The sequence below is a fragment of the Lynx rufus genome, unplaced genomic scaffold (genome assembly GCF_022079265.1).
Source record: "Lynx rufus isolate CCGP_SWC_20201006 ecotype Redwood Valley unplaced genomic scaffold, mLynRuf1.p SCAF_6, whole genome shotgun sequence".
Taxonomy (NCBI): Eukaryota; Metazoa; Chordata; class Mammalia; order Carnivora; family Felidae; genus Lynx; species Lynx rufus.
The window spans coordinates 102,856,242-102,871,983 of NW_025814878.1; the positions used below are offsets into that span (position 1 = coordinate 102,856,242).

Below are 15,742 nucleotides of genomic sequence, written 5' to 3' on the forward strand. Positions count from 1 at the left end.
CACGTGATCCAGCAACTGCACTCCTTGGCATTCACCCAATGAAGCTGAAAAGTTATGTCCACATAAAACGTATACACAGATGTTTATAGGTTGTAAGGTACTCACACATCTATCCATGAAGTGCTATAGTGTTAGTGAAGGTAGACTGGGAGTAGTGGTAAATGTATATTGCAAACTCGGATAACCATGAAAAGAGGGTAAAGAGAGAAGCATAACTGATATGCTAGGAAAGGAGAGATAACAGAATCATATAAAATGCTGAACTAAAACCACAAAAGGTAGAAAAAGAGTGGAAGAGGGGCACCTGGGTGGCTCAGTCGGTTAAGCATCTGACTCTGTTTCGGCTCAGGTCATGATCTCAACGGTTCATGAGTTTGAGCCCCGCATCAGGCTCTATGCTGTCTGTGTGGAGGCTTCCCGGGATTCTCTCTCTCCCTCTTTCTCTGTTGCTCCCCTGTGCTCTCTCTCTCTCAATCAAAATAAATAAATAACTTTAAAAAAGAAAAAAAAAAAGAAAAAGAGTGAAAGACAAGAAATAGGGTAAAAAACAGGGCAATAATAAAAAATAGTAACAAATATGATAGATAGTAACCCAACCATGTCAATCCAACACTTTGAATGTCAGTGGTCTAAATGCACCAATTAAAAGACAGAGATTGTCAGAGCAGACCAAAAAACAAGACACTAGTAATGCTTCAAAGGTACAGTACCTGTGACACCTACGAACTTCTAAGGTCAGAAAAATAACTTTCTGTTGTTTCTGTTATTTCTATTGTTAACTGCCCAGAAGGCCAATCTCTTTCTTTTTCAGAATCTTTCAGGTCGACTCTCCACTGTACCCTTAAGCAAAACTGAGCATGTACTGTTTTCCTAAGGTATAGTTTGGAAGCTTACAGGTTTGTTTTTTTTTTAATGATGAGTACCACAACACTATTATCAGACTTTTTCCTCTTTTTCGAGCCTATTTTAATTCCTTCAGTGGCTTTTGTTTAGAAAGGGTTCTTCTTAATTATGTATGGATTTAATGTGACCACATCAATGGGTTTATTATTGATTTATCATGAATCACTGCTCTCCTTGGCACAGGGTGGAGTGTTTATAACTATTATTATATTTTTATATTTGTTATTATTATTCCATTAACTATGGCATTATCACGAATTACAACAGGGAGCTGGAACAGCGTCCATTTTGATCAGAGAGAGAGCGGTGAACTCTGGATATAGAACCGTCAGTCTTGTTCCAGTCTGCCATGCTTGACTGCATTTCTAAGTTTATCACTCAAGGCCAAAGTCCCTCTGGAAAAGATGGCACCTTCCTGCATAAGAAATCCTTTGAGATATTCAGGGACACTGGTACCTAAGCAGAATTTTATTGACGTGACTGTCATGGATTGGAGATTCATGAATTTCGTGAGAGTCACTTAAAAAAAAAAAAAAATTAGACGGTAGTACAGTCAAATGGGATCCGAGATTTACCTCGAACCAATTCTGACCCAATTGAATAATATATCCTGCCTACTCAGTTTTTAAGAAAACCAAGAAAAAGGGAGACTGAAAAGGACTTTGAACTGTTCAAAATAAAATGCTGTCTAAAAAGGACTGTGAATAACTCAAAGTGCTGTCATTTGAAAATAAATAAATAAATAAATAAATAAATAAATAAATAAATAAATAACATAAATAAATAAAGACATAAATAAATAAAGTGCTGTCATTTGTATTTTATCCTATAGGTTTTTTTTTTTTCTTTCCCCCATGGGTCACTAGGAATGATTCCTATAGGTTTTTTAATTATATGTCAACTTTTTACTTGTTTAGTCACCTCTTTCAATGATACCTTTCTAAGTTTCCCCTCATAACTATTTCTACATATTAATAAATATAAAACCAAACTTAAAATAATCATGCAGCATCTCTTTCCCCTTTCCACCAGCAGTGATCAATGCAGATTTCCTGAGAAATCAACGCTGACTGAAGTAACAAAATAATAGTAGGTCAAGGGGGGGGGGCAGTTTCAGTGGGGCCTGTTTTTCCTGAGAGAAGTTAAAGCGGTAGTTTGGCTAATATTAACTAACATCCCAAATACTAGACCTGTCAAGAATATTTACATGTATATTCATTCTCAATGTAGTGAACAGGTGAATACATACATATATGTATGTTACAGCGTAAGACTAACAGTGTCGCTTCACTTTAAAAGAGATAGTAGGGGTGCCTGGGGGGCTCAGTTGGTTAAGCATCTGACTCTTAGGTTTCGGCTCAGGTCACGATCTCACAGTTTGGGACACGGTGCCCCACGTCAGGCTCCACACCGATAGTGTGGAGCCTGACTGGGATTCTCTCTCTCTCCCTCTCTCTGCCCTTCCCCCATTCTCTCTCTCTCTCTCTCTCTCTCAATAAATTTAACAAGTAAATACAATAAGAGACAGTAAAAATTCTATAATATAAACACATGTTAGGACCGTGTTTGTGCATACGAAATATGAAATTAAGAAATGGCAATTGTCAGGGCCAAAACATAACAGACTCTTAAATATGGAGAACAAACAGAGGGTTCCTGGAGGGGTTGTGGTGGGGGCGGGGGGAGGATGGGTTAAATGGGTAAGGGGCATTAAGGAATCTACTCCTGAAATCATGGTTGCACTATATGCTAACTAACTTGGATGTAAATTAAAAAAATAAATTTAAAAAAAAATGGCAATTGTCATTAGTCTCCTACCAATCCCACTTCTAGACCTATTAGCAATTCCTAACAACAGTTACGGTGTAAGCAACCCGAAAGCAGGGAGCACTATTGGACAGACCCTTCGGCCATGAGCAAGTACTCCCCATACAGGCAGACCACAAGACTGGGCTCACAGTCAGATAGCAAACGATTAGCAGGCCAGGTCCTCGGCCTAAGGGAACTTCCAACCTAGCTAGGAAAAGACGAGGATTTTTTTTTTTCTTTCTTTTTTTTTTTTAAAAAGACAGCTTTTCTTTTTTTAAACGTTTATTTATTTTTGAGACAGAGAGAGACAGAGCATGAATGGGGGAAGGTCAGAGAGAGGGAGACACAGAATCTGAAACAGGCTCCAGGCTCTGAGCGGTCAGCACAGAGCCCGACGCGGGGCTCGAACTCACGGACCGCGAGATCATGACCTGAGCCGAAGTCGGCTGCTCAACTGACTGAGCCACCCAGGCGCCCCAAGACGAGATTTTTTATATATTCTTGCCATATCTTAAGAAATGTTATGAAACCACACATGCCAACGAGTGGAATTTTCTTTCTCCAGCTGAAAATGTAATTGTTGAAGTGATTCAGAGTGAAAGTAGAATCTAGCAGAATGGAATTATTTTTTTTTTTTTAATTTCCTAAGGAGAGGCCTTAAGTTGCTCATGCGGTAGGGCAAAAGAGATGGCCTGTCACTAAACTCCTGAGCATTTTTGCACATTCTGGCATCTACCGGAGCTGGCGTCACAATGTAACTGGGTCGTATGTGTATTATGTCATCTCCTAAGCACGGATGATGTCTTCAGTTTTGCTTCTGTGTGTTGCCTGCCTAAGCACACGATAATTATGTACCAAGTGTCTGCTGAGCAGACTTGAAATGACTGACATAAACTGAAGAAAGACATCCCAGGCTGGAGGGAATGCAAGAGGCTATCTGTTGTATATTGAGTGAGGTTATAAAAACCCCAAAAGGTAAAAAAAAAAAAAAAAAACCCAAAAGGTCATCCCAGGCAGGAATGAAGTAAGAATCAAGTTAAGACGTGAATAAGATAAGAATGAAGTAAGATAAAACCGAACAGGAGTGACTATATATGATCAGACTTGGGTCTGAAAAACAAAACAAACAACGACAAAAAACAACAAACAACAAACCAAAACAACCGTGAAAGGAAAACAATGGGAGCAATGCAGTTTGACAAAAAAATGGCAAACATGAGAGAATAATGTAACGTGGTCACCAAAGCACTGAGGCCACCTCTGCTGAGGCTGACAGAGGCCACAATAAGGGAGTTTTGTTCTGGGCACCAGGCATAAAGAGGGACGGTGACAAACTCTGGCGTGCCCAGAGACCACTGACCAGGACAGTGAGGTGACATGAAACCCTATCACACAGCAAGGGCTTGAAGAGCGGGGAGGATGGGGGAGAACGAAGGTCGGTCTGGAGAAAGGTAAGACTTTGTGAGAAATGCTGTCACAAAACCGGATCTTTTGCTTTGAGCTTCAATTTACAGCTTAGCTGATAGAATTTCTATTATTTTCTCAGAAAAGACTTTGACACTTTATTGCATGATGGCTAGAATGAATGTCAGACTCTAAATTAGAAATCAAAAATTCTACTTGATCATTTGGTTTCAAGCTGGAACGAAAGTATGTTTTGGCATTATTACCAACTGTTAGCGGCAAGTTCTGGAAACAGATGCAGTCTTGCTATGTGTTCTAAATATGAAACACATTGCAGAAAGGCTTGGAGATAAAAATATATACTGCTTATGCACACTCATACTGTGCTATTTCCTGTCCTTATCAGCAATAAAAGTCCCTCTTGTTTCACCCTTTCTTTGTTGTTCCAGGTGAACAAAATCTTTCTTCTTTTTCCCTTTCTTCTATCCTTATTTCTTCTACATGCCTATCTTCCTGTAGTTTGCTATCTTCTTTCCCACTACTATTTGTCTCATTAAAGATTTACTGAGCACATACTATGTGCCCAAAACTGTGCTGGGTTATAAGAGTTCAAGAATATGTACAACACAGTCACGGTCCTTGACAGTGAGACGCTTACCTCCTATAGAAGGGGAAAGGCATGGATGCAGATTATCGTGCTAAAGGAAGGGGGCACACATTAGAGGTGTGTCCAAAGCAGGGAGATGAGAAATGGACGGGTGTAGGGAGAGTAATAAACTTGGAGGAAAGTGATGGTTGGGGAAGGGATTCCTTCTAGGAAAGAGGTGGCTGACAAAGATGGGCGGGGCCTTGGTGGAGAAAAGGGCTAGTGTGGAGTGGGAAACACTGCAGCTTACTTAAGAAACGCCAGGCATTCTTAGAGAAAAGGAGCATCCTTTACCTAGGCAGAGCTGAATATCTGGGGAGGCAGTGAAGTAGCCAGATAAATGGGTTGTTTTGGTTTTTTTTTCAGTTGGGTCTCTCCCGTTCTTGAATTGTTAAGAATCATCACCTAAATGTAAATGTTTGGTAAGCTGTCTATGGATAAAACTAAAGAAAAATCTTAATTAAAAAAAAAAAATGGACCAAAGGTATGGACAACCATAATCGTGTTTCCCCAGGAAGGAATGGATGAAATGCTTTCTAAAAAAAGAAATCTCACTGACGAAGTCAGTGACAAAACAAATTGGGATGGGGGTATTCCAGGTGCTGCGAGAGCGGCTTTGAGGTTTTAAAAAGTACAACAACGTCCTCACAATAGAACAGTATCCAACGGTGAAAAGAAGTGAGTTATCGGGTCATGACAAGATATGGAGGGGCCTTAAAGGCACATGGTTAAGTAAGCGAAAGAAGCCAGTCTGAAAGTCAGGCTACAGATTGCATGATTCCAATTATACGACATTCTGGAAAAGGCAAAAGTAGAGAGACAGGAAAAAGATGACTTCCAGGGGCCATGGGAGCAGGTAGGTAGGGATAGACAGGTAGAGCCCAGGGGATTTTTAGGGCAATGAAACTATTCTGAATGACCCTATAGTGCTGCATACATGGCATTGTGTTTTTGAAAAAAAAAAACCCACAGAAGTGCACGATGCTGAGAGTTAACATAACATAAACTATGCACTTCAGTTAAAAATAACGTATCGATATTGGTTTATCAGTTGTAACAAATGCACCACACAAATGCAAGATGTGACTAATAAGACAAAATGGCAGTTGGGGGGGTGGGGGTGGATATATCCCCACTCTACTTTATGCTTAATTTTTCAGTAAATCTAAAACTGCTCTAAAAACATAAAGTATCCATTCTAAAACATGTATAGAGAGAGATCAAAATAAAAATAGTACGTTTCTACTGTTTGGAAGCTAAGGACACAACTTCGTTTCTCCACCGGCAGTTATCAGGTAAGGCAAGCTTTCTTTGCTAGAAGTCCTAAGAACAACAAATCCCTGGGCAGACATTAACTCACTCCTTGCAGAAAATTCTGAGATGTGTGGACGGACACTTTGCTCACAGGGGCCGACAGAGGCACAATGAATTCACTGACGGACATATCTGAGAATAACACGAAGAATCTTCAGTGACAATGAAACTAAAAGTCTGGCTTCCTCAGTTAAACTGCCTCCACCCTCTTCTCGGATCCCACTGAACCACAGAAGCCACCGTGTCACTAAAAAATTACCTCCAGTACTTTTGGTGAAGTGAGGTTCAAGCTCCCAAGTTTTCTTCTACAAAAAAGAAAGGGATTGTAGCAAACCTTTCAGTAGCATCTGTAGCCATGTCTTTGCCATCCCTGCATACCCATGAGTCCCTTATGAGTCCCTACGTCACTAAAGCTTTTCCTCACGTGTGGGTGGGGGTACATGTATCGAGAACAGACCCTCAGGAAAACAGCTATCAAGAACCACGTATAAAATCGGAGTCAAGCCACGCACGCAAGTTTCATTCTGAGCTTTGGTACCTCTGTCTACCTACAATTTAACAGTAAATATCATATAACCAAGTTCGGTCGGTTCTGTGGGCCGGGCCAACTCCCCCCACTCATCTAGTCAGAATGGAAACCACTTCTTCGGTCCCCAGCACCAGTAACTCAGAACCCGTTGTCAACTGAGGTCCAGGTCTGCCCTGAACCTGGGCCCACGGTGATCAGATAAAGACATCATTGGCTCGTGTCGGAAGACAGCCCGTCTTGGGAGAAAGCAAGGTGAATTTCAACTTACAGACTGCAAAAATAACCCAACCAATCACGGTCGAATTAACAGAGAATACTGACCAACATTCCACCGGTAACACAGGGCTTGCCTTTGTTTAGGGTCTATTAAATTTAATAACTTCCCCCTCTGTGGCTTTAAACAGAGAACTTCTTCAAAATAAGAGTGGCTCTTATTAAACTTAATTACTTGCCCGTGGCTGCTGTGGCAGATGTGTGTCTACCAAACAGGTGGCTCTTAATAAAGGAATGGTTCTGTAGTAAAAAGTAGATGTTCTAGTGTTTTATTATAGTCGCCTTAACTTTCTGCTTTATTAGTATTAATTGCTGGAGTTTTCCTTTTAACCTCTCTTAAGGCGTCACTCCCTCCTGTGAGTTAAGAGTGGTCCCGAGAAAATAAATGTCCACGTATACTTGGCACATTACTGAAGCCTCTGGTTTCAACACCGGACTCAGGGGACTTGACAGAAACTCGGTTATAAGGGACATTTAAAAACGAACTGCATCAAACACTGCCGGGTTTGAAATTACATGAAACCACCCTCCCAACAGACCTTGAATGATAAAATGGGGTTTTTCCACTGGCAATGTCTAGATTTTGTGGTAGTAATAAAATAATTTTTAGTAGCTTTATTTATTAGACTAACGCCTATTCTGCTGACCTTTGGAAATATAGTTTAGCGACTGAAAGTCATAAAAACAGAGACATCCTTAATAGTCTTGTGCAGTTGATTAAGTGGAATTTTTTGATATTTAAATATTTTGAAAGAAGAAATTCAAGACCATTTGATGAAAAAAACACAAAAAAAAATATGTAACCCTCAAAAAGATTACAGTTTCTAACTGTCTTATGTAAAAAAAAAAAAAATCCTATGAATGGAGATAAAAAATCCATACAATCTGCACTGGCCTCTCCCAGAGTAACTGAGGCAGAAAACACATATGGCCCTTCCCTGCATCTCTAAATCATGTACCTTAACTGTCTTAAGAGATCTCCCAAAAGCATCAGAGAGGTCCATGGGCACAGTGACCAAGATCATAGAAAAATGCTTGTATTAACCTTTTCCACTTCGTGTGTGCCAAAGAGTGGTACAGACTTGGGTTAATCGAAGCTACTTTACTCAGGTGGATGGGACAGGGGAGGAGTCGTCATCTCCTTCAGGACACTAACAACAGCTCGTACTCTGACCCACAAGTCCAAGAATCAGACTCAGTAAACGGTCGTGTTTCTTTTCCTAGTAGGATAATTACCTAAAATACATTTTGAAAAGTCTGTAATTATTTATTTACATGGTATTTCGTGATAACCTGCAGAAAAGCAATGATAATCTTTGTGCCAAGCCTCACAATTGTTTTGAACATCACAAATGCCATGGGTGAGAAAATTCTTGCAATGATAAAGACAATGGTCTGGGTTATCATCAGGCTTACTTGTCCTTGTCTTGCCATACTTCACTCTTTGATAGAATCGGAGTGAATTTTCTGTATAGTGAATATTCTTTTAGGATCACACAAGATGAAATGAGATAATGTACGAAACCCTCAGGGGTGAAGGATGCTACTTAAACACAGATTGTTGTGTGAGAAGAAGTATGGGAGGGGAGGGGAATCAACCCCTAGAGGGTTTCTCTCACACTGTAATGTCTCCAGACTGGTTGCTGATAAGCAGCATTTGATTTTTATAATTCACTTGAATATGAACTAAGCTCATTACAATAAGGTAAGCCCTATTAGTCAATTACAGGACAATAACTTATTGTTTGGTCAAAACCCTATGACTGCTGCTATTGTTTTTGTTACAATATTGAAGGCTACTCCAGGTTAAGGAAGTATCTCCTGAATCTTTGTATTGTGCCTATGAACTTCAAGACATCTGGCTTTGCATCTTCACTTGCAGGTTGTAAGGACTGTGGGTAACACACCTTCACCATCGTGTTTTTATTTATATTTGGCTTCCATGAGGGTGACTGCACGGGAAATGCGATATAGCATCACTGTCATCACTGGAATTCATTAAGTTCTAGTATAAATGTCGCTACACTTGAAAAATTACTCAGAAGGAAGGATACCAAAAAAAGAAGTTGTAAAATTGGATTCTCTAACAATCTTTAAGTATATTAAATGACGATCTTTCTTTGGAATTGGAATTTCTTTAGGAACAGTTCTTTCTGAAAGATCTTTCTAGTTGCTTTTATTCCTACGATTCCTTGGAAAAGAACATGATCATTCCATTCTCTGATATTAGAATAGTTATTTTCTCTTAGTGCATGATTGGCCTTTTGTGAATGGCTCACAACTGCTTTTAGCTCTACAAATATTCATTCGAAATCTATACAGTAATAGCTATAGCAAACATTGAGTACTTCTGTGTGCTAGGCATTATGTTCAGTGCTCTATGAATTACATCTCAGTATTAACTCACTTAAATACTTAAATATTTCAAGAGTTTTTGTTTTAAACATGGTCTGTGGTGGATCCATTTTGCAAAGCAAATAATCCTCGTTAAAGAGTTTAGATTTTTACCTACTTGACTCATTTAAGCTAGCGCTTGCCTGCAAATTCTATACAGATAAGCAATTTTTACAAAGCCATTTTAGCTTCATAATGATCAGCTACAATCTATTGAGCAACTAGCATGTGTGAGGCATGCTGCTCGCACTTTACATAAAGCACCTCATTTAATCCTCACGGTAGCCCTAGGACATTAATATTATATCCTTATTTTACAAATAATAAAGCTACATTTCAGAGAAGTAAGAAACTTGCCTAATATGTGCATGAGCTGGGATTCAAATCTGGGTCTAAACCTCCAATCCTACTGTATAAGTAAGGACTTTGTTCTCACCCCAGATCATCTGAGACTATTTCTTTATCCCCTTCAGATAGGGAGATGAGAACAGTTCTCTACATAAAAATCTGAACTGTTCTGGAAAGCATCTCAAAGAGGAAACACACACGACTGCTTGGAGATGGAAATGAAGGTTAATATTTTAGCTGTCTATGCTACGAAGATAGCATCCTGGACCTTAGGGACCGCTTTAGATATTGGGGGGAATAATAAAGACAGAAACTATGCAACTTGGCACCTTGGACCCTATGAGACGGGCTCCATTCCAGACAGGTCCCTAGGACCTAGGACTGGTCCCCAGGGAAGTGAAAAGGGCACTTGTTCCAGCTGACTTGGTCCCCAAGCCCACCAAGCTGCACTCTGGGATGCTGGCACAGCCCAACACTCAAGAGCAAGGTCAGGTAAATCAAATCAGGGCTCCTCCAGTTCCCTGACAGTCCATATCTAGTTCTTTCTTCCTGTTTCCCAATATGCTGACAAGAGGGATTTTCTGCTCTCCTCCCTTGAATGTTTACACAGAACCTCCCACCCTGGCACCATGTCACTTTGCCAGTAACAACTCACAGAAATGTCTGGGGCAGGAGGAAAAATCTGGACTAAACTCAGTTTTAAACTAGTTTAGAGCAGAGGCTCATTCCTACCCTTGGCCTCAGACCAGTATATGACTGGATACGTAACCAGTTTCTGCTCCTACTGCCTCGTCTATGAAATGGGAAGAGTCGTGTTGTTATTAGTTTATGGAAGTGTTTTAAATAATTATCAGTAAGCTGACTCAAAGTAATCTAGCTATTCTAGATTACACATGTAAATGATAGACGATCATGACTGCCCACGTATGCAGCATTGTTTCAGTGTTACTTTCAATGGTTTTCCTACTGAATTTTATGTGAATACACCTGGGTAAGAAGGTGCTGTAGATAAACGTCTCTAAAGCAATAATCACTCCCTGAGGTTTTTTTCCTCTAGGTACTGCCAGGGGACAAATAACAAAGTCTGCTTCAGCCACAGAGGGTTGGACAGATGGAAACCCCAGAGGACCCTAAACAGAAGCAAGTTTGCACAAATCTGTCCTGGCAAAGTGTCATTTTGGCCCCATGTAAAACAAAACAGGTCCAGTATAAAATACAGAAGGAATGACCAGAACTAATTCGACACCATCCAACACTGCCTTTGATCCCACATCAGCCCTCATTCTCCCCACTGTGCCTTACTCATCCTTTCCCGTGTCTTTAATTGATGTTTGCCTAAAGGAGGGAGTCATTCCTGTCAAGGGAAATGATAACTAAAATTCTATACTCTGCACAATTCCCCAATAAATACCATGTGATTCATAAAAATAATAATAGCAGTCATAATGAAAAGTGGGAACATGGTTTTCCAAAGGGTTTTGTGGTTCTCCCTCCACCCCTCTTCTTTCCCTACTCACCCCTGCGGGAGTCCATCTGCTGTAGAAAATGTGAAGGGCACTAGGACCAGAGAGCCCTTTCCTGCCATTCGCTTGAGAAACAAAGCCTTCCCTCCTCCCAAGTGGAAAGAAAGAAAGGAGTCTGAACTAATCAAAACCTGCAAGCCTGCTGGTGGAGCTTCAGCTTGTCAGTGATGCAACTCAGCGGAGTGAGTAGCGGCTTCGAGCTTTGCAGAAAATGAAGAGAGGGAGAGAAACAGAGACAGAAACACAAAGAGAAAGAAAGAAAGGCATTAACCTGGCCAGGAGTTAAACAGGTGCATGGAGCCCGAACGCTGAGAAGAGCGTCTGACACATAGAGGGGCCAACTGCATGTGCCTCAGTGGGGTTGCTTCTTTATTTACGGGGGCAGGGCTCTGGCCTGGTGTCAGGGCTGTACCGAGAGATCTTTTCCCTATTCACAGGACTCAGAGGCTTGGCCAAGAGCCTTTAGCTTTTCTCTACTTGCCCACGTGAAGTCTGTGTACACTTTCTGGCTCTCCACGAGGAATTCTCTCCACGACAGAGAGAGGAGGCCAGCTCGTTTGCCACAAGCACGTCCACCAGGAGCCACAGATTTTGGTGGTGCCTCTGGAATAATGGGTGTGTGAGCACTGGGGACGCCATGTTGAGGGCGACCACAGTGTGCTGGATGGTTCGTGGAGAGGCTACCTCAGTCTGGAATTGGCTGCTCAGAGGCCAACTCGGCCTTTTAAAAGACTCTTCCAGGCCTCACCTCACTTCAAATGACTAGCTTCTGAGAAGGATCTTAAGTTTGCTGGTGCTCACTCTCAGAACCAGCCAGCCTGGACTTCTGGGGTTTAAGAGGCTCTAGAAATGGAAGGCTGTGCCATCAGTCTATAATCTGGTTTACAGGCAGATGTTAAGAAAAGAAAGGAACACAAGCAGAGGAAGGCCTGGCATAAGACCCTCAGGAGAAGGCCCCAGTTGAGACAGTGCCCACCAAAGGGGATACGATTCGGCAGGACTAAAACTGGGTGGCATTAAATAGCATCTTAAGAAAATTATGCCATCTCTGGTGGATTTTTAGTCTCTCAATTTAAAATGTTCAAGTACGTGATAGCCCTATAATTCAGAAGACCCGGTCTGCCGCTGTCATACCCTTGCCCCCACGCCTCCGAGAGAGAGTTCCTGTGAGCCTTGGCCCATTCTACGACCCCAGCCCCACCCCTGCACAGGAGGGGATTTTCACTTAAAGTGTGGTCTTTACCTGAAATGCGCCTGGGCACGTCGGTGATGGCAGGAAGCCCCGTGCCCCGTGTGGAAGACAGCGGGGTGGTGGAGTGTATGGATGGGGACGTCATCTGGCTCAGGTAGGAGGGGTAAGACTGGTCATAGGACCACGGCGGGGAAGACTGGGCCTGCCTGGGGTCTAGGAAAAAGAAGAAAAATCTTTAGTGTACCAGCCAACTGTGGACTTAGAACATGCAACCCCAAACTGAGAGAGGAGAAAGTAAGAGAAAAGCAAGCATCTGTAAGGAGTATTCATTTCCTATGATCCTACCCTTTCAGGCCCTGTATGGCACCAAACTTTCGAGACCTCCAAGCTCCAGCACAACAACACGGATCGTGCATAAAGACTATTTCTCCCTCATATAAGTATTTCTATTTGGAAAGTCTAACACCCATTTATTTATTTACTTTTGAAATTTACTTATTTATTTTGAGAGAGAGAGAGTGCGTGCGTGAGCCAGGGAGGGGCAGAGAGAGAGGGAGAGAGAGAATCCCAAGCAGGCTTCAAGCTGTCAGCGTGGAGCCCAACTCGGGGCTCCAACTCCATAGGGCTTGAACTCACAAACCCGTGAGATCATGACCTGAGCCGAAATGAAGAGTCAGACGCTTAACTGACTAAGCCACCCAGTCGCCCCTCTAACAGCCATTTAAAAAAACAATCTGCTCCAGTTATCTTTACAAAGTTGAATTCTCCTTGATTTATTTTCTGTATTTACTCATGTTACTTCAATGAACACATATTACTCCTAATTTTCTTTTAAGTTAGAAATTCTTTGGAACAATCAACTTAAAGAACAGGTAGACTGTACTTTTCCCTGCTGCATATCCAGCTGCTATCTTTCAGACATGCATTTTGGTTTATAAATGCATGATTCCATGACTTCACTTTCTTTCCAGGCAGGTCAAGGGATAGCACTTTCTAGCAGGGGGGTTAGAGGTAAGGGGTACAGATGAGAAAGGAGGGAGCAGCATGTAAAAAGAACACAAAGAAGGGGAGCCAGTTAGTTATATGATTCTCATGCTAAAGCTACCCTAGAAAATAACCTTTAAGAAAGAGACAACCTTAATTTCTAAGTCACCTGCCATTAAGAACTGAAACACTTCATCACCATCCAGTTTTGATGTTAAGCATATGAGTTTCTGACCATAAAAAAAAAAAAAATGACCCAAAACAGAAGAGCAGGGAGATGTCTTTAATCCTATTGGAATCTGTTTAGAAGATGTCACATGTTTGGAATACAGCCTAGTGTTACCTATAGTCACTGTAATAGTAAAAATGGGTGGCCACTTGTTAGGGTTAACTGCTAAGCATTATCAGTATGTTTTTATGTATCTCTATGGGGTTTCTTGGAGGTACAAGCTCAAGTACCAAGTACAAGCCAAGTAGATTAATCAAAAGAGTTTCAGTCTACATAAGAAAAAAAAGGTAAATTTGTTGTATATTTCCCATGTATATTTCAACCTGTTTCATTCTTACTGGAGGGCTAATCAAACAATCAAAAGCAAATTTCTCTTAACATTTTTTTACTAATTGTAAATTTTTTTTCTAATATTAAAAATTCTAACACACCAATTTAAAAATTCTAATACACTTGTTCACAAGACAACATTGTATATTAGAATGTCTGTGGACTTTGGAATGTGCAGATCCAGGTTCAAGTTCTGAGACTTCCATTTTCTAGCTGTGTGATCTTCGGTTAATTACTCAGCAACTCTGAGCCTCACTTTCCTCATCTGTAAAAGAGGGTGAGGGAGTAATAATCTCTGAATCACAGGGATGTGACAACTACATGAGAAAACCATGGAGAGAGGAGTAGCACAAGGAGACACTCAGTACTGATCCTTGCCTTCTTCTAAAAAACCTCTTGGTGACACAAGAATAGTCCCACCGTTAAGACACATCTGAACTGACATTAATACATTTGGATTAGGCTTGAAATTATTCCCATATCACCTATCAGCTTCTGACAATGAAAGCTTAATTTTTTTAAGTTTATTTATTTATTTTGAGAGAGACAGAGACAGCATGAGCAGGGGAAAGAGACAGGGGCGGGGGGAGAGAATCTCAAGCAGGCTCTATGTCAGCACAGAGAGGGATGTGGGGCTCGAACTCATGAAACCACAAGATCATAACCTAAGCTGAAACCGAGCGTTGGACGCTTAACTGACTGAGCCACCCAGGAACCCTCAAAAACTTAATTTTTTAAAACTATTAATATGTTTGAATAGTCAATTCAGGCTTATCTCTAAAAATAAAAAGGAGTACAACAAGACATGGGTATTTCTGAAATGATCCCTCTTTTAGAGACTCTCAGCTCTTCCATACAATTAAAGCCTGTCAGTTTCAGCTATTTCTTCTTTGTTCAATTCAGAAACAACTTATTTAAAGGCTGTCTAAATAGGACATACTGAGTCAAAATAATTAAATACATCTGGATATTCATCTGATGCTTACTACATCAACAGATAGAAAAATTTCATCCAATTCCATTTTAGGGAACATTTACCTGAGTTTGCAATTTGAAAAAAAGTATAGTACCGTAAATGGTTAACATAAACTTTTCCTTCAGAAATCTAAAGGGGACTTGATCATTAAAGTAATGAACTTTTGTGCTTTAACAGGTTCAAGGCTGAGACTGTATAGATTGGCAACATTTCAAATCAGAGTGAGTGGTCCTTGTTATATATCTGATACTGACATACTTCCTCGCTTTAACCATTAATGTAATTCACTGCATTTCAGAAAAACGTAAATGACCTTCAGATGGAAAAAGATGCATTCCTTACAGCACCAGAAAGCAATCTCATAACGGCAAGGCCTTCTCTGAAGCCACATTTTCTACAGACAAAAAGGACAAGAATCACACAGATAAATGAGCTGGGCACACAGGACTCTGATTTGGACTGGAGTCCTAATCTGTCTTTACCAGATGACTCCCAGAGTAAGTAGGTTAACGTGTATGCCCATCCCTCTACTGCAACATGCTGTCAGCAGTAGGATAGGACTCCCTGCCTAAAAATGGGGAAAAATACAAAGAAATGTAAAGAATGACTGAAACTATTTATGTTTAAACATATCACAGAAGCCTTAGGGAACTTAATTTGGATACAAGATGCAGCCTTTCAGTTCTTGTGCAGAGGGGCAGCCGAGCACAGGGGGAATAAGTGGGGTTTCTAATGCAAGGATAGGAGCTGGAGCCCCAGTTCTGCTTTCTATAAGCCGCATGACCTCAGCGGTGTTAGCGAACTCTCCGAACCTCAGTTTCCTCATCTGGAAATGAGGGAGCATAACATGCCAGTGAAATGTAGCAAAATGGTCATATGCACTGGCTG

General features: G+C 41.0%; 1 protein-coding gene across 6 annotated transcripts in view; it reads right to left on the bottom strand.

Annotated features, from left to right (window-relative positions):
* The window catches only part of RUNX2 (RUNX family transcription factor 2), a 235,203-nt gene that overhangs the window by 129,565 nt on the left and 89,896 nt on the right, over nucleotides 1-15,742 (bottom strand). For all 6 annotated transcript variants that reach the window (XM_047101638.1, XM_047101636.1, XM_047101633.1 and 3 more), the window contains one exon: nucleotides 12,387-12,548. In XM_047101638.1, the coding sequence (XP_046957594.1) occupies nucleotides 12,387-12,548 (162 nt within the window). The remainder of the gene's footprint in view (nucleotides 1-12,386; nucleotides 12,549-15,742) is intronic.